This window comes from Xyrauchen texanus, chromosome 19 (genome assembly GCF_025860055.1).
Source record: "Xyrauchen texanus isolate HMW12.3.18 chromosome 19, RBS_HiC_50CHRs, whole genome shotgun sequence".
Lineage (NCBI taxonomy): Eukaryota > Metazoa > Chordata > Actinopteri > Cypriniformes > Catostomidae > Xyrauchen > Xyrauchen texanus.
This window is the reverse complement of record NC_068294.1, coordinates 7,614,312-7,639,426: the sequence shown is the minus strand read 5'-3', so window position 1 is coordinate 7,639,426 and position 25,115 is coordinate 7,614,312. Positions and strand designations below refer to the sequence as shown.

The window sequence follows — 25,115 nt, the reverse complement described above, 5'->3', positions numbered from 1 at the left end:
TTCTCTCTCACTTTCACCTCTTTTTCCATCTCTAGAATTCTCAGGGCTTTGCAGACAACGGATCCGTAAGATGTTCATGAGACAAAAATAGTGTGGACCACATCTCCAGCTGGTTGGCTCTCCAGCTGTGTACACATAAATTTTGTATTGGCTTCAATCAGAGGAGGAGCATTGCAGTTTTATATCCCCCCCTTTTATCCACACCCCCTCATACCCCTCCCCCTCACGCTGTGGCCCATGTCAGCCAGCGGAGGGTCCATGGAGGGAAGCCGAGCCATAAAGGACGAGGAGGCGCAGGACAGGTGCTGCGGGGACGACGAGTCGTTGAACGAACGAGTCGTTGAACGAAGGAACCGCAGCGGTATCATAAGCGCTCCGCTTAATAAGAGTCTGAAACGATCACGAGCTCTCTCGCAGTACATAGCAACCTGCTCGGCTGCTGCTGTCGCTAGTGTTGCAAATGCTAGCAGACTTGCTCAGAGCTCCATGGTGGCATCGGGTGTAAAAGCTCACTCCACACCCGGACAACACAGAGCACAGGTTGGGTACGCCAAACTGGACCGGGGTGCTCTAATGTCTGGTCTACTGGACTCTCCCAGCGGTCTTCATCTCGCCCAAGCCGCTGAGCTTCTGCGCCGGGCAGGCATGCTACTTCCAGTCAGTGACCCGCCCAGCAGTGTGGGCGAGGACTTGGAAACGGTGTCAGCTTCTGATTCGCTGGGCAGTGTGATGGACTTCCCGTTGCTTGGCAACAGCGGATTGGGCGTCAGCTTTCCGTATCACCCGGGGCTCTTCATCATGACGCCGGCGGGTGTGTTCCTCGCTGACGGATCGCTTTCTCAAATGACGGGTGCATCAGAACACCAGCAGACACAGAACGAGATTTCATCGGCCATTAGTGCCAATGGGAAGAAGAAACGGAAGCGCTGTGGTTTGTGTCCACCTTGCCGGCGCAGGATTAACTGCGAACAGTGCAGCAGTTGCCGCAACCGGAAAACTGGCCATCAGATCTGCAAGTTCCGCAAGTGCGAAGAGCTTAAAAAGAAACCTGCAGGTGGGCTGGAGGTAAGATGGTGAGCAATGAGTGGGTGCCTGTCTAGAAGGGAACTGTCGGGCTGGAAAAGCATATAGATGTCACATGTACCTGTCTCGAGAATTTCCCTAGCCTGATGGCTCCTTTCTAGACATGACCAATGTGCAGTTAATCCATAAATAACAGCTGCTGCGTGCGCAATGAAATATCCAATGCTTTTGTTTAAAGACTAGCTTAATCAGCAGGCAATTCCCATGCTGGTCTAGGCTGGTTTATGCTTGTTAGTGCTGGTTTGGTACTGGTCTAGCTGGTGGACCAGCATAGCCATACTTTTCACTAGCAAAACCTAGCTGGTGAAGCTGGTTTACTTGCATTGTCTTTCTTATGAAGCTGGCTCAGCTAGTTTAAAAGCCTGGTGGGGTCACCGGGTCACCAGCACACCAGCATCCCTTGTTTGGGAACCAGCACACAAAACACAATAGTAGCTGGTGACCAGAAATGCTGGTCTTTTCAGCAGGGGTGACAAAAAGCAATGTAGTGTTTTGTCATTTTACACCATTACGCGTTGGGAAAAAGTAGCTGGAAAGTCTACACTATTGTGAAAATAGTTTAACTACTGTCACGCTACTGTATGGCCTTATGTAATTAAGTTAGCAGCTTATCGGGGCGCCCAAAAGAATGCTTCCGCCCTACATAGGTAACTCCCAATATTGCCTTTGCAAACATTTGGCACTGGGCATATGTCAAATCAATAAAAAAATCTGACAATAATGGCATCATAAACATTGCCTCTTAAGCTCAAATCACACTAAAAACTGTATTTTTAGGCTGGTCTAGCTAATAAGCATGTGAATTCTAGATAAAACAAATAGGCAAACAAATATCAAAAGGCATTTGTGTCTTTCAATTGATGGACAGGACTTCCATTTCTACAGCTGCAATAATGAGCAAAGCGATTCCTCCTATTAATTTTCCTACAAGTGACCTGCCTCCTCTTCCTATACTGTCTCTGTTTCCATGTAAAATCAACATAAAAATAATGGCTGAATGCGAGCTGAATTCAAATTGTACTGCCTGCATGGGCACCACAGCTCTTTGCATATGGCTGACATGAGTTTAGTTTGGCTTACATCATTTTCAGATCCCATTTGTTGATACCTACAATTAAAAATGGCAAAAAAGCCTAAAAACTTTCTTTTTTTTTTCATTTATTTTTTATTGTCCTGTCAATTACTGTTCTTATTTGTTTTATGTTGAATGTGTGAAAGAAATAAAAAAATAAAAATAAAAAAAAAGGCCTAAAACAAAATAAGCAGAATACATTTCTGTGTAAATCATGCTTAAAAGTCCCCTAAAGGGACTCCCTCATGTTGTTCTTTCTATCCTGCATGGAGCACAAACAGAAATGCTAGGCATCTGAAAGAAAGTCATACAGGTTTGCATGAGGCAGTGTTAATCTCGCAACAAAATATGTTACAAAAACGTTTGTTGACGAAGGATTTTTGATTTTGTCAACAACAATAAATACAAGATGAAAAAGGCACATCATGAAGATAATTAAACTATTTTATTAAAGCATAGGCCTACTTTTGATGAAAATGTGACTAGAAAAAAATAACACTGCAAGATGTTAGTGCAAGATAGAAGAAGAAACATCTAAATCAAGTTTATAGGAGATTGTTCATCTAATCCAATATGTTGAAGATTTCCCCACTTGAACTGCTTGAGTAGAACACACTGAACATCAGCAAAATGGGCCGCTTTAAAATGGGTTATTTACTTCACACAAATGTATTCATTTTATACATGAGATTAATCACTATATCCACAACATGTATGGAATATTACAACTTACATTTGCACAGACAGTGAAGTGAATGAACAAGTGAACCGGAACTAAGGTACACACTTGATGTGCGTAACTTACGCTGTAAATATGCTGTTTCCGTAAAAAAATATTTCTAATGAATATTTGACTACAGTTTGGTCTGAACAGTTTTTTTTCCCACTTATTTTTGCACATTAACATCAACTAAAAGATATGTGCTAAGTGTAAAACTGACAAAAATTAATGAATGGAATGATGGAATATGGACTTATTTTAAAGGACATTTTTGTCAAAAGACTAAAACTATGACAATTTGTTTTTAATTAACAGTGCATGAGGGTGACTAAATGATGACAGAATTGTTATTTTTGGGTAAACTTTTCCTTTAAGTATATTGTTGCATTTAGTTCAATGCAACAATGAACAATATATACAGACTTTTGTTGTCTTTATATTCCATAAGTGTTGGTATTTTAACATTACTCATCCTGGCAAATGTCAAATTGAATTTAGTTTTTTTCATACCTATCTCTGTCAATGTAACTTCTGCCAATGTTTCTACCTTGATTATAGGTAGGTTAAAGTATGGGAAAATTAGCTCTGAGTCTCTGCTTATGTAAGCTAGTTACAATCTATGTTTCAAACATTTGATGTCATGATAAGATTTGTCTAGTTGGTTGTTTATTTTGTGTAAGGAACGTGTTGATGCATTATGGTGTTGGTGCAGGTAAGGTTTCCCTCACTGCCCACTATGATTGGATGATTCAGAGGTTCAGTATCACATTTAATACATATGGATCCATATGATGAATATCAAATGTTTAACTAACATCATGTCCCAACAAGGCATGACAGACAAGTTTCTGTCCTGAATGATTTTGGACCAATGAGATTTTAATGTCGGCAGAGCTATCCAGCACAACAAGACAGTGGCTGTTTGGAATTGAATACTAGTTTATTACTTACTGAATACAGTGCAGTTTACTCTGTATACTGCTTATTATTCAACAATATTTAGTGAAACAATAGGCATTATTCCATGATATACATTGCAAACAGTAGTTCACATTGCATGTGATTGTGTCCAGAATATGTATATATATATATTTATTATTCAAAACAGTTTTTTTGTTTTGTTTATACATTTGTGTAAAAGTCAGATCAAGTAATGAGTCATAACAGAGTTATTAAAAAGCAGATATTCAGATATTTAATTTAAATGTTGTTCAGTTTAAATATACTACCTTCTTTTAGTTTGTAGTATACTAGAGTTCGACCGATAGTGGATTTTGCCTATACCAATAACTAAGGTGGTGAAAAGGGCTGATAACCGATTAATTAGCCGATGATATAGCTAACAAAAGCTCGACCGATAGTGGCTTTTGCTGATATGATAACTAAGTTGGTGAAAAGGGCTGATAACCGATTATTAATCACCCAATAGTTTTTAAAAATGATTTATTGAATGTTAAAAAATTTTCTTAATCTTTTGTTACTGTGATAGGCACTGACATAGAGGCTACAAGAGTCCAAATGTGTAAAATCCCTGATGTAGGTTTATTGTTCAACCAAAATCCCAATCAAAACACAAAAAAAACAAAACAATATAGGAGTTTTAACTATAAACAAGACCAAAATACACTGGGGACTCTTATTTTGAAATGTATGCGCCTCCAAACAAAACATGCATGCTTACAATAATCTACAATGTATTAGAATAAAAAATACTATAAAGTAAACTGTAATATGGGTTAATAAATACTGTATAAGCAGTAATTCATTAACAGTTGATTATCATTCATCAACAGTAGATCAACAGATTTTGCTTTTCAATTGTTCGGTATTCCGATATTATAAAATACCTTTTTCCTTTCCTCTTGCAACATTGTCAGTCAAACTTAACTCAACAATAAATAAATGTTACATAAATAAACGTACAACAATATGCTTCATATGTATTTAAAAAAAATTCTACTTTGTATTAATAATCGTGATTTAGTCTATAAACAGTGGTTTGGCTCAGTTACAATTCTCTATATGTAAATATTCAACAAATAATGAATTGTATAGCTTATATATAGTATATTCTCCAGATGAAGGGTTTTGGCCACATAGAAACATGTAGAGAAAAACTATCGGTGTTGATTTTTTCCAATAACCGATAGTTCCTAAAAAGCAACTATCGGCACAGATTAATCAGTAAGGCCGAAATATCGGTTGACCTCTATAGCTAAATACTTAAAAAAAAAAAAAAAGGTGTAGCTTGTCTGTAGTTTAACTACAGTAAAACATGAGTAGCTAGCTTCCCAAACTGAACACAGCCATTCACTTGGTTGGTCGCGCTGTGTAGCTCTACCCACAGATAAACCTCATTGGCACAAAATTCTGATCCAGATAGCTGTATATTTTACATCAATTATTTTAATTGGCTGTGATTTTGTCACTTGACACTGGGAACTTGTCTAGTAGTGCCTGAATAGGACAGTGTTAGATGTGTGACTCCAGGACTGGTATATTAAAAACATTTGTAAGTATGGGGCCTTTTTGTGAGTGTTTGTCTTAGTATGGCAGTGTATGTGTTTCTGTTTGAGTATATGTATGAGTTTGTTTCCATGCATGTTTGCACTCACACATGTGCATTTGTGCGTCTCTGGGTGCGTGCGGCAGTCTCGTGTGATCCATCTGGCATTTGCGCCTGTCATCTGGAGCACCAGGTGTCAGTGTGGCCCAGAACCCCTCTGTCTCTCTCATCCTCCAGAGACCCCAGACTGCATGTGTGTGTCTGTTTGTGTGTAATATTGGAAGAAGAGGCAAGCACAGCCTCGGTGTAGGTCATTTAGATAATATGTGTGCGAGGTGTTGTTTTTACTGGTGTGCATTGACTACTGACCAAGCTGATGAGAAATACAGCATTGAAAAGTTGGAGGTTGATATAGAGATGTTGGTTTGTATAAGTTTATAGGGCTCAGTGTGTTTATTTGTCGATATGTTTCTGTAAAAGTGTAAATCTGAGTACACACTCTATGATTTTTATGGTCCTTTACGATTGTTACTTGTCAGACTGTACAATATGATCACAGTGAGATCTTGGGTAAAAGCCACAGCACACTGTGAGACAGTATGTTAGACTGTATATAAAACATTTCACAGTTAGGGAAAAGGAGGATGGGGGAGACAGCGAATCCAACTCAAATGGTCTGTTTAAAATTTGTAAAACGCTTTTCAGCTGACATAAATTAATAGTCTTCTTTAGCTCGTGTCTCGTAACTCTCCCCCCTGACTGGCATCTGGCTCGCTCTAAAGTCCATCTCCACTGTCACTGCAATGACAAACAACTGTTAGAGAATTTCATTGCCAGGTGATGATCCTTACTGTTCTCATCTCGCTCTCCATTCACAAACCGGCGCTTAAACATGCCCCCACCACCACATACCCCATCACCTGACTTAGGCCGAGGACGTTCTGGCCTGCCCAGTAACCCCTCTCCCCCACATTTCTGAAGAGAATGTCCACAAAAGCCATCTGCGCCCCCAGTCTGTTGACCACCTCAAACTTAAAAGGCTGAAGAGCCAGATACCAATGGGTGATTCACGCACTGTAGCAGGGTGTGGTCCGAACAGAGGGTGAAAGCCAGTCCCAGGAGGTAGTACTGAAGGGTGAGGACTTCCCACTTGATGGCCAGACGCTCCTTCTCAACGGTGTTGTACCTCGCCTCTCTCGCTGAAAGCTTCCGGTCGATGTACAGCACGGGGCGCTCCTCCCCCTCCACCACCTGGGACAACACCGCTCCCAACCCCCTGTCCGACATGTCGGTCTGTACAATAAAAGGGAGAGATAAATCAGGAGCATGTAACAACGGCCCACCACAGAGCGCAGCTTTCACCTGCATAAAAGCCTGTTGGCATGAATATGGCCACTGAGGTTCCCAGTGAGATCTGTAAGTGAGCTGGAGAAGTCTAAATAAACCTCCTATAATAGCCTGCCAGCCCCAGGAACTGTCTCACCTCCTTTCTGGTCTTGGGTCTCGGGCAGGCCGCAACCGCTGCTTATCAATTTGGGGGCGGACTTGCCCGTGACCCAAGTGGAACCAAAGATACCATACCTCCACCCATCCAACTGCGCACATCTTGGGGTTTGCCGTGAGTCCCACTCATCGCAGTGACCTCAGAACCCCCCTCAGATACTGCATAAGCCACTGCAAATCATTACTGTATATAATGATGTAATCCAGATAGTCAGCAGTGTACACAGATTACAGACTGAGGACTCGGTCCATAATGTGCAGAAACTTAGCTGGTCCCTCACAGTACATCACCAATAACCCTTCATTAAATCCAGTTGAATAAAAGTGAGCCACGGCCAACTGATCAAGCAATTCGTCAATACAAGGCATTGGATATGCATGAAATTTAGACACCGCATTGATCTTTCTATAATCCACACAGAACCGCACCGAGCCGTCACTCTTCGGAACCAGCACTACTGGGCTAGCCCAGTAACTGTGGGATTCTTCTATTACCCCCATGTATAGCATGGCCTTTAATTCTTATTGAAACACTTTTTTTGCGCTTGGGTAAGTGGTAGGAACGACTGCTTACTACTACCTTTGGGATTGTTTCGAAATGGTGTATTATGAGGTTCGTACAACCTGGAAGGTGCGAGAACATCTCAGAGAATTCTCTTTGCAACCGGGCCACGTCTGTGATTTGCAACGTTGAGAGGTGGTCTCCGCAAGTGACTGGGGTGCGATTAGCTTTTAAGTTCACCTCCGTGCTGAGCTCCTCCCTCTCTGTCACCACCATTGCCAAAGCCACGGGGACCAACTACCTCCATGGTTTTAAAGGGGACCAATTATGAAAAATTCATTTTTACATGGTGTTTGTACATAAATGTGAGTCGGCAGTGTGTGTGTACACAACCACCCTACAATGCTAAAAGTCAGCCAACTCCTCTTTCTTATATTTCTATTAATCAAAAACAGTGTGTCAAAATGAATGGTTTTAGTTTCTGCTCTAACGTGACATCATGAGAAGAAGAATGTCTCAGCTTTGTAAGCATCATAAGTGCTATGTTGTTGGCTGTAAAAGTGAAGATAAGAGTCTTCATATACTCCCAGCATATCCTGCATGGAGCACAAACAGAAATGCTAGGCATCTGAAAGAAAGTCATACAGGTTTGCATGAGGCAGTGTTAATCTCGCAACAAAATATGTTACAAAAACGTTTGTTGACGAAGGATTTTTGATTTTGTCAACAACAATAAATACAAGATGAAAAAGGCACATCATGAAGATAATTAAACTATTTTATTAAAGCATAGGCCTACTTTTGATGAAAATGTGACTAGAAAAAAATAACACTGCAAGATGTTAGTGCAAGATAGAAGAAGAAACATCTAAATCAAGTTTATAGGAATGGTCTGTTTAAAATTTGTAAAACGCTTTTCAGCTGACATAAATTAATAGTCTTCTTTAGCTCGTGTCTCGTAACTCTCCCCCCTGACTGGCATCTGGCTCGCTCTAAAGTCCATCTCCACTGTCACTGCAATGACAAACAACTGTTAGAGAATTTCATTGCCAGGTGATGATCCTTACTGTTCTCATCTCGCTCTCCATTCACAAACCGGCGCTTAAACATGCCCCCACCACCACATACCCCATCACCTGACTTAGGCCGAGGACGTTCTGGCCTGCCCAGTAACCCCTCTCCCCACATTTCTGAAGAGAATGTCCACAAAAGCCATCTAGCCCCCAGTCTGTTGACCACCTCAAACTTAAAAGGCTGAAGAGCCAGATACCAATGGGTGATTCACGCACTGTAGCAGGGTGTGGTCCGAACAGAGGGTGAAAGCCAGTCCCAGGAGGTAGTACTGAAGGGTGAGGACTTCCCACTTGATGGCCAGATGCTCCTTCTCAACGGTGTTGTACCTCGCCTCTCTCGCTGAAAGCTTCCGGTCGATGTACAGCACGGGGCGCTCCTCCCCCTCCACCACCTGGGACAACACCGCTCCCAACCCCCTGTCCGACATGTCGGTCTGTACAATAAAAGGGAGAGATAAATCAGGAGCATGTAACAACGGCCCACCACAGAGCGCAGCTTTCACCTGCATAAAAGCCTGTTGGCATGAATATGGCCACTGAGGTTCCCAGTGAGATCTGTAAGTGAGCTGGAGAAGTCTAAATAAACCTCCTATAATAGCCTGCCAGCCCCAGGAACTGTCTCACCTCCTTTCTGGTCTTGGGTCTCGGGCAGGCCGCAACCGCTGCTTATCAATTTGGGGGCGGACTTGCCCGTGACCCAAGTGGAACCAAAGATACCATACCTCCACCCATCCAACTGCGCACATCTTGGGGTTTGCCGTGAGTCCCACTCATCGCAGTGACCTCAGAACCCCCTCAGATACTGCATAAGCCACTGCAAATCATTACTGTATATAATGATGTAATCCAGATAGTCAGCAGTGTACACAGATTACAGACTGAGGACTCGGTCCATAATGTGCAGAAACTTAGCTGGTCCCTCACAGTACATCACCAATAACCCTTCATTAAATCCAGTTGAATAAAAGTGAGCCACGGCCAACTGATCAAGCAATTCGTCAATACAAGGCATTGGATATGCATGAAATTTAGACACCGCGATTGATCTTTCTATAATCCACACAGAACCGCACCGAGCCGTCACTCTTGAACCAGCACTACTGGGCTAGCCCAGTAACTGTGGGATTCTTCTATTACCCCATGTATAGCATGGCCTTTAATTCTTATTGAAACACTTTTTTTGCGCTTGGGTAAGTGGTAGGAACGACTGCTTACTACTACCTTTGGGATTGTTTCGAAATGGTGTATTATGAGGTTCAGTACAACCTGGAAGGTGCGAGAACATCTCAGAGAATTCTCTTTGCAACCGGGCCACGTCTGTGATTTGCAACGTTGAGAGGTGGTCTCCGCAAGTGACTGGGGTGCGATTAGCTTTTAAGTTCACCTCCGTGCTGAGCTCCTCCCTCTCTGTCACCACCATTGCCAAAGCCACGGGGACCAACTACCTCCATGGTTTTAAAGGGGACCAATTATGAAAAATTCATTTTTACATGGTGTTTGTACATAAATGTGAGTCGGCAGTGTGTGTGTACACAACCACCCTACAATGCTAAAAGTCAGCCAACTCCTCTTTCTTATATTTCTATTAATCAAAAACAGTGTGTCAAAATGAATGGTTTTAGTTTCTGCTCTAACGTGACATCATGAGAAGAAGAATGTCTCAGCTTTGTAAGCATCATAAGTGCTATGTTGTTGGCTGTAAAAGTGAAGATAAGAGTCTTCATATACTCCCAGCATCAGAGCCATGTGGGTAGTAATACAAGGACTTTATTTCCCTGTGTAAATTCCCGTAGCCAAGTTCCCCTGTTATACAGTCAGGTCTGACATCCGTGAGCCTGTAGCAAATTCTCCTGTGATAGTTGAACCAGTGTGTGGAGTTTTGCTCTCAGGTCAAGAACATATTAAATTTATTTTTTGCTGTTTGAAGGTCCCTCCTCCCAATTTTCCCTCACGACATCTAAGAGACCACAAGGCTTATGCTCATACAATAATTCAAATGGGGAAAACCCTGTGGAGGCTTGCAACACCTCTCATACTGCGAATAACAGGGGTTTAAGCCACTTATACCAATTCCGATCATCTTTGTGTGCGAACTTACGAATCATGTTTTTCAGGGTATTATTACACTGTTCGACTAAGCTGTCTGTTTGAGAGTTTTACAGCTTATATGTGTACGTGACATAAAAGCAGTGCCTTGATCAGTGAGGATTTCTTTCGGAATCCCCACTCGGGATATAATTTTGAAAAGTTCCTCCGCAAAACTATGTGCTGAGACACAGTCCATCAGAACCAACACAAAGCGTTGCTCTCGTGCCGTCTGCTCTAATGGCTCGACAAGGTCAACACCTATTCTATCAGTGGGGACCTCGATCAAAGGAAGTGGGTGCAAAGGCGCTCTTGGGGCTGCAAGCAGATTCACCAACTGACATTCACGGCATGCCGCACACCATCTGCGAACATCTCCGCGAATGCCCGGCCAATAGAAACGGACCATTACATGCGTCAGTGTTGTTTCCTACCCTAGGTGACCCACCATCGGATTATAATGAGCTGTCTGGAATATCATTTCCAGGCGGTTCTTCGGTATCAATAACTGGGTCGGATCTGGCTTAACCATGCCCCCACCACCACACTGTACTATAAATTTGATAGCCAAGATTTTGGTCCCAGTTGTCCCGATTGACAGCACTGACTGAACAGTTTTGCTCTACAACAAGAGAAATCTTTTTTAATCTCTGAAATTTGTCTGTGGCAAAAACACACAGAGTGAACCCAGCTTAAGGCTTAAAACATATTATATGCAGGCATGTGAATGCAAATGCTTCGAGCTACACAATGTGATTTCACGTGTAATTTCATGTCAGATTTGCGTTGCACTCTCAGTATTGCCACAAGGAGCAGTATAGCAGGCATTCCCTATCTGTCCCTCAATCGACGTTGTGTCGATGAAGTGACACTAAGGGTCACTCTTGGGGGCCCGAGACACCTCTGATCTTTGATAAAAGGCCAATGGGAATTGGTGAGTGGTATTTGCATGCCACTCCCCCGAACATACAGGTATAAATGAGCTGGCGTGCAAACCGCTCATTCAGATCTTCTCTTCGGAGCCGAGTGGTGACTATTCATTGAGCTGAATTCCCACGGCTTCCATTCACCTCTGCTGGATTCTGACGGCGCATTACAGCAGCTTCTCCCCCCCTCTGCACTGGTGCACTGCAGAGATTGCCCCTGGGTGCTTCAGTAGAACAAACTAAAAGAGTATATTCTAAAAGAGGGCCAAGGGGTACTCAGTGATGTCCCCAGTGGATAAGAGCACCAACACCTGAGCGCCCAAAGCTCCCATCCAGGGCCTGTAGTTTTACGTTGTCCCTGATGGCCAAGACCTTCGGTGCCGCTGGACAACCCGCCTCCGCCCAGCACGCCATGGCTCTCCTGCAAGTCCACCAAGCCAAGGCGCTAAAAGAACTGCACAAGGGTAGTTCTGCCCCAGGATTGATGCAGGAACTGAGCTCGGCAACTGACCTCACCCTCCGGGCAATGAAGGTCACAGCGTTGTCTCTGGGGCGGGCGACGTCCACCTTGTTGGTCCATGAGTGCCACATTTGTCTCAACCTGTTCGAGATGAGAGAGGCCAACAAGGCATGGTCCCTTGATGCCCTCTTTTACCTGGCTGGCTTATACGGCAAGGACTTTGCCCAGCAGTTCTCGACAGTGAAATAGCAGACGGGGGCTATCCAACACAACCTGCCCCAAAGCGGCTCAAGATTCCGAACCCATTCTGCTCATCGCCAAGGGCGTCCTCCTGCGGCGACTGCACCGGCTCCGCCTAGCGAGCATCCAACATCAAGATTGGTTCACGGCAATAGACCTGAAAGACACGTACTTCTATGTCTCGATTCCACCCCGACACAGACCCTTCCAGCCGTTTGCATTTGGGTGTCGGAAATACCAGTACAAGGTCCTCCCTTTCGGCCTGTCCATATCCCTCGTGTCTTCACAAAGCTCTCAGAGGCAGCCCATGCCACGTTAAAGGATGTGGGCATTCGCATCCTCATCTATCTCGATGACTGGCTAATCTTAGCTCACTCTCGGGATGTGTTGTGTGCGCATAGAGACCTGGTGCTAACGCACCTCGGCCAGATAGGGCTTTGGGTCACTGGGAAAAGAGCAAGCTCCTCCTGGTTCAGAGCATCTCTTTTCTTAGCTTTGAGTTGGACTCAGTCTCGATGACGGCGCGCCTCACAAACGAACATGTACTGTCAGTGTTGACCTGATTGAAGGCGTTCAGACAGAAAACAGTTGTAGAGGTCGACCGATTAATCGGCCGGCCGAGTAATCGGCCGATTTTTTTGCATTTTTTTACATAATCGGCATCAGCCAATATCCACGCATATCAAGCCGATTATTAGGCAGGCGCATCTGTGGGCAGCCTAGTGTTGTTGTGGAACACGTGTTCGACGCACGCTGCCCCTAGAGTCATTTTCCAGCAGAGTGAGCAGACCTCATCCAGTGCCTAAGGAAGGAGCTAAGTTCCTTGGAGAAAACAGTAAGGGTTAAATTTGTATAACTTCTTTAGATTTAATTAAAAACTTTTGATATGTTACTGCCAACTTCAAGAAAAAACGCGACAAACGCGATAGTTGACATGACGTTCGGCTACTTTGGATATTGATAGCGTAGTTGAAGTTGCATTATCACAGCAGAAGGGTTGCTATCATGTCACAATAAGTAAGCAAGAATTTTGCAATTACAGACAGTGAATCTGAGACTTTTATTTGTTCTGTTTGTATGTCTTATATTTGAGAGGGTTGTCACTCAATGCAGATAAATAAGTAATAAAAATATACCAACGCAGTATAGGCTATTGAAGGACTGGCTTTGGTAAGCTCGGACGTTATCGGTTCTGCTGTCGGTACTGGAGAAATTAAGAAAATACATTCTTTATTGCTATAAAGAGAAAGTTATTTTATCTCGCCAGCCATTTCTATGTATAATAATATGAAACCATTTGTCTGTGATGCAATTTAGCTATTCGCAGTCAGAGAGAGAGAGAGAGAACTCGCTCACGCGGTGCCACAGCGAGCACAAAACGAGCCCAATACGAGCCCAGCTTAATGAGTGACAGAACTAAACATTCAAACATAGCCTGGTTTAGATCTGTGATTATTAGTCTGATTTTATTTTAGATTTCGCCTTCCAAAGATTATAAAAATAATATTTATACATAAGCCGCATTCTGTCTAGCACAACTTCCTTCCCTTCACAGCGGTGCACTGACATTTCTCCCTAAAACTCAAACTTAACGTCAGAATCAGCACGATCGGTGATTGTTGTAAAATGCTACTGTTGCTAAATTGCGGGACGCGGTTAATAATAAAAAGAGTGCAAGAGATGTCGTTCCCAAGGTGGCGCGCACTCCGATACAGACCGCAAAGAGACAAGCAAAGTACAGGCTACTTTGAGTTTCATGTGCGCGTCTAAACGATCAAATATACACAAAAATATGTCAAAACGACCGGCTTGGAGATTCACTTAAACACAGTTTATGTCTTAAATGGACGTAGTTATGGAAATAGTTGGGAGAAAATATGCTGCATCAGGAGATCTGAACTCGGTCTTAAAGGGGAAGCTGTCTATTAAACATGTGACGATTGAGCCATTACTGAGAATCAAACAACAAAAGGCAAAGAGAAAATCACTTACAGCTCTTGAATGAATAACTTCTGCATTAATAAGCATTAATCTATCTATGATAAACTATGCAGTGTTATTTTACAATTGATTACTTTATTAGATTTCTTTTAGACCACACCTGAACAGTAATGTTAGTAGACCTTCCTGAAATTAAATCACTGTGCCTATATAACGTTTATATTTGTGTAATATATATATATAACCAGGCATGCCGTGGTTACCGGATCGATAAACAGTATCGGTAAGATTGTAATACCATTAAAACCTTAACGATACCCATCACTAGTTATGCCTGTGCTTCTCTTCGATGCTCTGAATATTGGATTATGTGTCTGGATTGCTCCTTAATTAAAGCTGCATTTGGATCTCAACCTTCGTGTCTCGGAGCAGTTCGTAACACCTGCTTTGTTTATTTAATATATTTGTTATACATTATTTATACAATATGTTTTTGCATTATACATTTTTAATTTTAAGTGTACAAGTGCAGAATGGTCAAGTGTTCAATAAATGTATTTGTTGAGAAATGTTGTCTATCTTAAGTAATTATTTGTGTTACATTTTATCTTTCAAATAAAAGGTTCAAATAAGAGGTTAAAAACAAGCACATATCGGCCAAATATCGACCAAAATAAATCGGCAGCATTAATCGGCCATCGGCCATCGGCCGACCCAGATTTCAAAAGATCGGCATCGCATCGCCTGAAAAAAACCAATATCGGTCGACCTCTAAACAGTTGTTCCACTGAAAATGTTTTAGAGGCTCCTGGGGCATATGACATCCTCAGCGGTGTCCCCACCGCTCGGGTTGATGCATATGAGACCGCTTCAGCACTGGCTCCAGGCTCTAGTCCCGAGATGGACATGGCGCTGTGGGACATGCCGCCTCTTCAGCCCTTGGACCGATCTCACATTTCTATGGGCAGGTGTTCCCCTAGAGTAGGTCTCCAGGCATGCCGTGGTTACGACGGACGCATCCGAAACGGGCTGGGGCACTGTATGCAATGGGCACGCAGCCGCCGGCTTCTGCACGGGCCCACAGCTACATTGGCACATCAACTGCCTCGAGTTGTTGGCAATACTGATCGCCTTGCAGAGGTTCGTGCCATTGATCAATTGCAAGCATGTGTTGGTTTGGACAGACAAATTGGCAATGCTGGCATATATCAACCGTCAAGACGGTTTACGCTCCTGTAGTAACTCACCCGCCGTCCTCTGGAGTTAGCAACACCTCAAGTCGCTGTGAGCCACTCACATCCCGGGCGGCCTCAACACTACAGCAGACGCGCTGTCACGACAGGTTACCCACAAGGGAGAGTGGAATCTCCACCCTCAGGTGTTCCTGCTGATTTGGAATCAAGGTGTATCACTTGTGCATATCTCTTTTCACCTCCACTGAGCTGAAGACGTGCACTGTTGACTCCCATTAGTGTTCACAAAATGTGTTCCCTGGATGACTTCCTCCTAGCCCTGTGCCAGACGAGTTTGTGGAAAAACTTGCTGCTGGCTCAGTACATGTGCTAACTAAGCCCTGTACTGGGGTAGATGCTCTGCATGTGTTGGTTCCTCGTAGGTAACTCCATGCGATGTATATCTTCTGCTAAATAATTTCCCTATCGGTAAACTGCATATTCCTTGGGGAGTGGCCCCTCTGCCCCAGTCACCATGTTTGTAGAAACCCTTCCCCGTTGGGTAGGACCTATCATGGGACTTGTCCACATGACATACAGGCTCGGCAAGACTATGTGATGTATTTCCACTCAAAATACCCCCCCCCCCCCGCCCCTTTCTGGGAGGGGTGTGGTTTTCGTGGTGTCTTCCCCTTGGGAGTGACAACCCCCCAACGTGGGCACTGGTGGTCCAGTTGGTTGACAAATTTTACTCTTTTTGGGGGAGAAAAAGAAAAAGAGGGAAAAAGGCACGACTAGGCTAGCATGTCCCTATTTTTTGGGCAGTCGATGCTCATAACAGTGTTAGGGAGGTTATGAATCGGCCTGGTGTGCTGGCTACAAGGTACACAGTAGTCTGCTCGTCTCGCACCACCAGTTCATGTAACAGTTCAGCTAGTTGTGGCATTTTGTATAGGGACCCCTAGTGTCATTTCATTGACACAACATCGAGTGAGTAACAGATAGGGAACATTGTAGTTACTTCCGTAACCTGAAATGGCCGGGACCTTCTCTCTAGGCTCCTCAGCACAAAACCTGAATGAGCGGTTCGCACGCGAGCTCCTTTATACCTGTATGTTCGGGGGAGTGGCATGCAAATACCACTCGCCAATTCCCATTGGCCTTTTATCAAAAATCAGAGGTGTCTCGGCTCCCAAGAGTAACCCCTAGTGTCACTTCATCGACACAACATCTTGTTCCCTCCATCAAGGAATGGAGGTTACGGAAGTAACCAGGATGTTTGCCTTCCAGGGTCAGTTCTCTCTTTACAGGTCAACTACCACTATCAGAGTAACAATTTGAAGAAAATCTTGCTGAGCAAGTTAATAAAAGTTATTTAGCTACAGTAGAAGTCAGAAGTTCACTTACACCATAGCCAAATACATTTAAACTCAGTTTTTCACAATTCGTAGAAAACATTCACTGTCTTAGGTCAGTTAGGATCACTACTTTATTTTAAGAATGTAAAATGTCAGAAAAATAGAAGAGAGAATTTCTTTCATCACATTCCCAGTGGGTCAGAAGTTTACATATTTAGTCACATTGCCTTTAAATTGTGTAACTTGGGTCAAACGTTTTGAGTAGCCTTCCACAAGCTTCTCACAATAAGTCCAAATTTTGGCCTATTCCTCCTGACAGAACTGGTGAAACGGAGTCTCATTTGTAGGCCTCCTTGCTCGCACATGCTTTTTCAGTTCTGCCCACAAATTTCTATTGGATTGAGGTCAGGGCTTTGTGATGGTCACTCCAATAACTTGACTTTCTTGACCTTAAGCCATTTTGTCACAACTTTGGAAGTATGCTTGGGGTCATTGTCCACTTGGAAGACCCATTTGCGACTAAGCTTTAACTTCCTAGCTGATGTTTTGAGATGTTGCTTCAATATATCCACATCTATTTTGTGAAGTGCACCAGACCCTCCTGCAGTAAAGCACCCCCACAACATGATGATGCACCCCCATGCTTCACGGTTGGGATGGTGTTCTTCGGCTTGCAAGCCTCACCCTTTTTCCTCCACACTTAATGATGGTCATTATGGCCAAACTGTTTTTTTCCTCTGGTCAAATTTTTGTTTCAATAGACCAGAGGACAGTTGTCCAAAAGACAAGAATTTTTCCCCATGTGCACTTGCAAAGTGTGGTCTGGCATTTTTATGGCTTTTTTGGAGCAGGGGATTCTTCCTTGCTGAGCAGTCTTTCAGGTTATGTTGATATAGGATTCATTTTACTGTGGATATAGCTTCTTGTCTACCTGTTTCCTCCAGCATCTTCACAAGGTCCTTTGCTGTTGCTCTGGGATTGATTTGCACTTTTTGCACCAAACTACATTAATCTCTATGGGACAGAATGCATCTCCTTCCTGAGTGTTATGATAGATACGTGGTACCATGGTGTTTATACTTGCATACAATTGTTTGTACAGATGAGCGTGGTACCTTCAGGCATTTGGAAATGAACCAGACTTGTGAATTTGCTGGTTTCTTTAGATTTTCCCATGATGTCAAGGAAAGAGGCACTGAGTTTGAAAGCCTTAAAATACATCCGCAGGTACAACTCCAATTCAGTACACCTCGTATCAGGCTAAATTTCTAAAGGCTTGACATAATTTTCTGGAACTTTCCAAGCTGCTTAAAGGCACAGTAAACTTAGTGTATGTACATACTGTACAAACATGTAACTTCTGACCAACTGGAATTGTGATATAGTAAATTACTATATTTACTATATCAAAAGTGAAACAATACTAATAACCGATATGCTGATGGTATTCATTTTGTCAATAATTGGCTGATAAATATCAACAGCCATCGGTGCATATTTCGTTTTCTACTGTCTGTGTGTGTCTTTGTGTGTGAGAGTATTTCATGCTTTTATTGACAGTGGGTTTGGCCTAGTTTAATAAGGCATAGAGGACTTTAAAGAGCCATTACTGACAGGTCACAGTCAGGGGTGTGGGGGCCTATTGACATTTTGATGTATTAATTTGTGTGTTTGTTTGGGATGGATAGATGTGATTTTCACAAATGTGTTTTAAGTCAGGCTAGGCATGTATGCTTTTTGTAAATTCAATTGGATTGTTGGGCCAATGAATTGATCTCTCCTTGTGTGTCAGTGCATGCAAGTTTTGTTTATGTGAATATATTGAATAATGACACATTTCAACCTATACAGTATCCTGGAAAGTCCCAGATAGATAGAAGCAGAAGGAGACAGAGTGGGTGGGGCTTCAGACATTCAGGCCCCACCCCCTTCCTCATGTAGTGAAGTCTCAGACTCACAGCCAGACGACTAAAGTATTTTAGGAACAACATGTGTATGTGTCTTTGTATGTGCGAGAGAGCCAACGACTAGTTGACACACACACACACACACACACACACACACACTTCTAGCTTGCTTATCAATATCTACTTATATTATAGACAATTCCTCACTTTATATATGCTATATACACATGTATAAGCTAAGGCAAGCATTACTATTACTATTGATTTTACTTTGTTTAGGGATTTGATCAAAACCCAAAACAAAGTGATTAACTGTGGTACTTGGTGGTGATGGTGGTGTAGTGGTCTAAACCTCATAACTGGTAAACTGATAATCAGAAGATCATTGGTTCAAATCCCACAGCCACTTTTGACTTGGACCAGTAAGCAATAACCTAGCAACCATCCAGAACAACCTAGCAACCACTTACAACAACCCACAACACCCATGTTATGTAGTGGTGACTTTTGTCTGGGCAAGCATCACTCACATTTAGTTTGTGGGTCAAAAAGTTATTCATAAATAAATAAAAAATGCAATTCACACAAAATATTTACTTGAATGCTCATCTTCTATGAGGAGCATGTTTTCATTTGCTGAGGGAAACTTCATTTTTATATTTTTTCTGGGGCTTGAAGTAATAAAATGTCATGCGATGTAACCGTCGGAGTCAGTAAAAAAAAGTAATTAAAAGCTGAAATTTATCAATATTTCTTAAAAAAAAAAAATAAGCAGCGAAACAATATTTTAAAATATTATTTGTATTTGAAAAGATTTTGTCCACCAAATCAAAGTGAAAAAATAAATAAATCAAATAAATCAAAAGGTTCCCTTTAGACAGTTATTACGGTGTGTGAAGTTTTAAAAACAAATATGACTGCTGTGAACTGTATGCGATTGGCCTAACACTGGCACTATTCTTACTGTGATTCTTGTGTATTTGTGTGTTTATGTGTGTATGTCAGGCAAAGGCATGGAGGAGATGATGGGATAAAAAATAACATTAAAAATTAATCTGGCAAGTGTTTGTAAAAGAGAGATAATGTGTGTGTCTGTCCGTGTGCTCACGGTCTGTCTGATTGGCCATGTGCATGGGCCGAGAGCCCATCTGTGTTGGCTTGTCCAAGGGGTCGGTGAGGGAAAAGCGGTCTGTGTGTGTGTGTGTGTGTATACAAATGCCAAAGCCCTGTCAGAGAGAAATAAGAGAGTGGGAGAGTGTTTGGGAAACAGAGAGAGAGACTAGGTCATGTAAGGTGAAGTCACTGCCTGTGCATGTTACCTCATGTTGGAGGGAACATTCCCCTCCCTCTGTCCTTCGTTCTTTCGTTATAGGGACTGGAATTCTTCCCAGGAAATGCTGCCGTTGTCTCTGCTCTCCCAAAGTCCCACAGCCATTTACTCCCCCTGCCCAGTCCCATAGCAGGCTGGGAAAAAATCTGCCATTTGCACCACTGCGGTATTTCAGCCCTTTACATTTATCTCAGTAAGTCTGGCTCTGCAGCACGAGTCCGTTTGCAGTCAAGAGTTCAGTTCACTTGACTGGTGTGAACGGGGTTTTCCAAACTTGAAAAGTTGGACTCTGGTACGGTTCATGTGAATTCTGATACAGTTCGCAATTTATTTTGGTATGAAAGCAAACCGCAACTGCCATGAAAGTGAAGCATTGTTTTACTGCATAAATACATATTTTCTGGAAATAAAGTTGCACCTGGTCTAAATCACATTGTTGAGAGAGAAAAAAAAAAACACAGATAAGTTGCATCTGTGTGTAAGTCACGGCAGGCATTAGAACCTGGGAGAAGCCGACTTCCTTTCCGCCACTCTCATGTCGTCGCACTCCTTGCAGATGCTCTCAAGATCGCAACATCAAATCACGTTGTATTTTGGCTTGTTTTAATCGAGAGCATCTGTCTTTTGTAATCAGGTGTAACTGTTTTTCAATTTGTGTTTATCCTCCTGAGACCTGAGCGTGACTGCTGATTTTTTTTATTTGTAACTAGTAACACCTAGTAACACCTAATAAACATGCCAAAAAATTTAATAAAAAATTCTAGAGCAAATATATTTCCTAAACATTTTTGTTTACATATGTGGACAGCTGGACTAAATTGTGACATTTTTAAATAATTCCAAGCTATAGAATAATTCCAAGCTATTTTTTTCTATCAAATTGTTTGTTTCCAGGTGTGTTGGTTGTTCAAGTTTTTTGAGATATTACAACATTACATCATAAATTAGAATAATTAATTCATAATTAAAGTAATGGCCAGCATCATCCAATCACTGCAAACCATGTTCAAATAAAATTATAGATCATAAATTCTGAATCTATTTACTGATTATTTTTGTCCCATGTCTGTCAAACATGTTGAGTGATTCAAACATCATCTGCAGCCTGAAACTGAACTTTTTAGTGAATGCACTTAACTGCATAGAGAGCTATAGAACACTCCCTTGCTCCTTATTTAGTGAATGACTATCTAAACAGTTCGAAGTGCACCTTATTTTCATCCTAACTCCACATAAAGCCTCTGAAAGCAAAATTTTTCAGCTTTTGGATGAACACATTGATACTCAATGTGATAATGAACTAAAGTACATAAGGAAAAAAAAGAAAAAATATGCTTAAGTACACATTAGTGTACATTGTGTTTAGCAGCATGGCATTTCGTGATAAATCGCTAAAATATTGAAAATGGCATATCGGATGAAAATAGAGATACTAATCTTTTGACTCAAATAGGTTTCAATGCAAAAACGTAATTAGGTTTCTCACCAGATGCAGTTTTGTTTGTGTTTCTCTGAAAGACAAACTCTGCTGTGATCGACACCATGTTGTTTTTTTCACATGACTCGATGAGTCAAAAGTTTAATCCTTGACTGGTAGCATAGAATCTCTGAACTGAGATCAGTCAGTTTAAAAAAAAAATAATTATGCATTGCGGATAGCTAAGCCAAAATACAACGTCCAAGTATGTGTACGAGGGGTAGCACAAGATTAAGATTAATAAAAGCAGACAAATAGGCCACATCTGCTTATGACATATGTAACTGTTGTGTGTGATTTAGTGATATTAACACTTGTTGATCAAGTATATTTCTGATATTTACAAACCAATGTGCTTTGCACTAATTCTCCGGTTTCACTAAATTAGCGTTTTTCTACATTAAGTATGATGAAACGTCATTTTGTGGGGATGTGAAGAGTTGTGTGTGACACACATTTTAGAGCAATACTGTATCACAATAATGTTACGGTGGACAGAATTTTTAAATTGGATGCATAAAATACTCTGTATAGGCTACTTAAAAATGGAACTACCATCTCTATGTCTCATCTTTTCATCTGTTTGTTTGAAAGCATATGTGTTTTGATGTGCAGTGTGTTTGACCGGCCAACATAAATTACATTATGTAAGTCTCAGGACCTTTCGGATGATGAAAAAAATGCAACTTATATTACTGGAAAATACAGTATAATTTAAAAATACATGTTTATACATATTTCCCATTAACTTACTGTTCCATTGTTGAGGTTTATTTCAAATGATCAATGACTTAAGCCTTTCCTTGTTTCCTTTTCCTCTTCCTCTGTCTTTCCAAGAAGGTGATGCTACCTACTGGAGCTCCATTCCGGTGGTTTCCATAGGGCAGCTGGACCCTCCCTCTGACTTCCACACCATCATGAAAGACTAGCAATGGACAGCAATGCCACACTCACTCGGACTGCCGTGGACTCGTAAACACTGGGTGTAAACAAACAAATAAAATAAATGAGGAGTGGAATGAAAGTGCTATTTGAGAAAAAACATGTCCTGAACCAAAAATAAACAGTGAATGGCAGAATGTCATTCCATTTTTTTTTCTCTGTTCCATTTCGGAACTGGAGTTCTTTTTCAGAATCTTGCCCTTTATTGGATGCTCTGGAACTATTTGAAGGCAAATTGAAAATGGACAATCATTTTATTTGTGTGTTTAGTGGTTTTGTTTGTCCATGTGTGGAGAAATGCCGTAATTTCGTTTAGAGAATGTAATCCCAAGGCTCTGTTTTAAAGCTTGTGATAATTAAGGAGCACTATTGTAATTTAGCACAGTGGGTCTTAATGACTGCCTCAATGTTACGATTGCCTTTTTATGTTAAGGGTTCTTTTTTTATTTGTCATACAGTTTTTGAATTGCTCAATATTTGATACAAAGACAACCATGATTACACACAAGAAAAAAGAAATACTTAAATGTAGCATCCCTCACTCAAAAAAGCTTGAAAGGTCCTTCTGGGGTTTGATTTAAAATGTTGACAACAAAATGAAACTTTTATTGTATTCTGCACTGAGGTCTGCTGGGATTGGAGGGAGGGTGAAGTCAATGGAATTTAATAATTAGAGTAAATTAGTGCCAGCTATTTGTAGGACCCACTTTTTTGTGTAGCCTTATTGGATAGGTCAAATAGAATTACACATTCCTTAACAGACCAGAACTCCCAAAATTCAGGAAATGTTTAAAGTGTTATGATACTATTTCTATGATTAAGATGTTTTATTGCTGAATTACCCCAATGATGGTTGAACTAGAGGCCTAACAAGTTCCCAAATTCCTTTGGGCCCTTTCACATGATTCATGTTAATATTCCGCAATTCATTAAACTCTGCATGTAGCAAATCGGCAAGCTACAGTGTTACACATGGCACTGTCTTCCGCGCTGGTTAAATGCAACACAAGTTCAAACTATTTCAACTTTTACCCCATTTCCCAAATTCTTTTTAAAAACACAGCCAATGAATAATAAATGATTGCCTTTTGCAACCTAGAATGGTTTGTTATCATTAACAAAAACTTTTACCAAGCCCAAATTAGAAGTGTAAAAATATTTTCGTTTACAAAAATAAAAACGTGAGTTTTTCAAAATAAATAAAATGACAGAAACTACAAATGTACAATAGTTTTTGTATTTATAATAATTGTAGTTGAATTTATTACATTAATCTTCCAAGCCTGAATTTAGATCAGTGTGTTCTGTAAAAAACACTGGAAATCTGAATGTTCATGTACCCTGAAATCGACCCCATTCTGCTGAATTACTGAAAAGCGCCATCCCCAATCATACAATTATGCATCAGTTCAGATGAGATTACATTTCCCTCTTGTCCAAGACATGTTCTCATAAACAATGATGAGTGCGATTAGGAGGTAGCATTTTCACACTGACCTTACATTTTTACTCCACTGGCAGTTAGGTTTGGGTTAGTGTTAATAAAATATGCATTCCTGTTGTCTGTATCTCACGTTTTGCACCACCCTGTGGTCATTTCCCCCAGAAACTGGAGCTCACATGTGCCAATATGTTCAACGACACTCACCAAATTCACAGTGCAATCAGTCTGGCTGAAACAAAATAAAAAATAAAACAAAAAATCTTTATACTTTTCGAAAGAATTTCCTAACAAAATAAAACTATGTATGAGCAAGAGCTGAATAAAGTAAAATTAAATTAAAAAAATGTCAAATCTATTTTAACCCAGATACCTAGCAAATTTGCAATGCTTATCATGTGAAGATCAAAGTGGTGCATGACGTTTGTTGAAGCCTTGACACGAGTCATGTGAAAGAGACTTTGGGCCATCCAGAAAACATGGAGACCATGTTAGAAAAGTAACGTTTTTGTTGGCTGTAATTGTCTTTTGGTGTTCTTCTCTTTTTTTCTGCTGAACAGGTCTGCTCCAGCTCAAATACTGATTTATATTAATTTCAAGACCTTTAAGAGTGAAATGCACAAGACAAACCCCAACAGCACGCCATTCCCATGCTGAATGGGGGCCAAATTTATTGTCTGCATAAATGAATGCATGTATTTGTGTCCAAAGCCAACTGTTCTGAGGTCTTGGCAGTCCTCTATTTAATAAACCAAGGTGCAAACCAAACAGTTCTACAGTTGATGTTGAAATATGTCATAATCTGTATCATCTTTATCTGTGTCATACAACCACTTTATAATGCATGCTCGAGCTAAAACAAATTATTATTACTTCACATAGTATACTGCCTTGATTTGATTTATTACATTGTGGAGTGGTAGTTTACTCATATATTTAAAAAAAAAATTTTTTTCACAATTACATTTACTCTTAAGCTGCGTTCACACTGCCAGCTACTTTGTCGCTGCATGTCGCCAGTGGCTGGCGGTTAGGTCACTAATGGCGTGTATGGAGAGTCTAAACAGCACTGTTTCTTTACAATTAATATTATTAAAATATTAGTATCACGTGAGCTCAACAATCTTCTCTCATATTGGCTGTCGCTCCCGAAAGTCGCTCTTCATTTGCATAAAGTTAAACATTTCTCAACTTTGTTGCGTCGCTGGACACGCCCACATCAGGTCGCCAATGGTCACCGTCACTCGTGTTGCTGGAAGTCGCCAGCTCTCTTTGAAAATGAAAGAGATGAGATTGTTATGTTGCTGCGTGTTGCTGGCAGTGTGAACGCAGTTTTATACCCAAGTATCAAAGGAATATTCTGGGGTTTAATACAA

At 41.4% G+C, this 25,115-nt stretch overlaps 1 protein-coding gene across 7 annotated transcripts in view; it reads left to right on the top strand.

Moving 5' to 3' along the window:
- LOC127659444 (CXXC-type zinc finger protein 5-like) overlaps positions 1–24,502 on the top strand; it is a 28,843-nt gene extending 4,341 nt beyond the window's left edge. For 5 of the 7 annotated variants that reach the window (XM_052149265.1, XM_052149261.1, XM_052149262.1 and 2 more), the window contains 2 exons: positions 36–1,054; positions 22,197–24,502. In XM_052149265.1, coding sequence (XP_052005225.1) covers positions 238–1,054; positions 22,197–22,285 — 906 coding nt within the window. In that variant the 5' untranslated portion in view covers positions 36–237 and the 3' untranslated portion in view covers positions 22,286–24,502. Of the gene's footprint in view, positions 1–35; positions 1,066–22,193 lie in introns of all 7 variants that reach the window. The other 2 variants (XM_052149267.1, XM_052149266.1) reach the window with 2 other exon arrangements.
- The last annotated feature ends 613 nt before the right edge of the window (positions 24,503–25,115 follow it).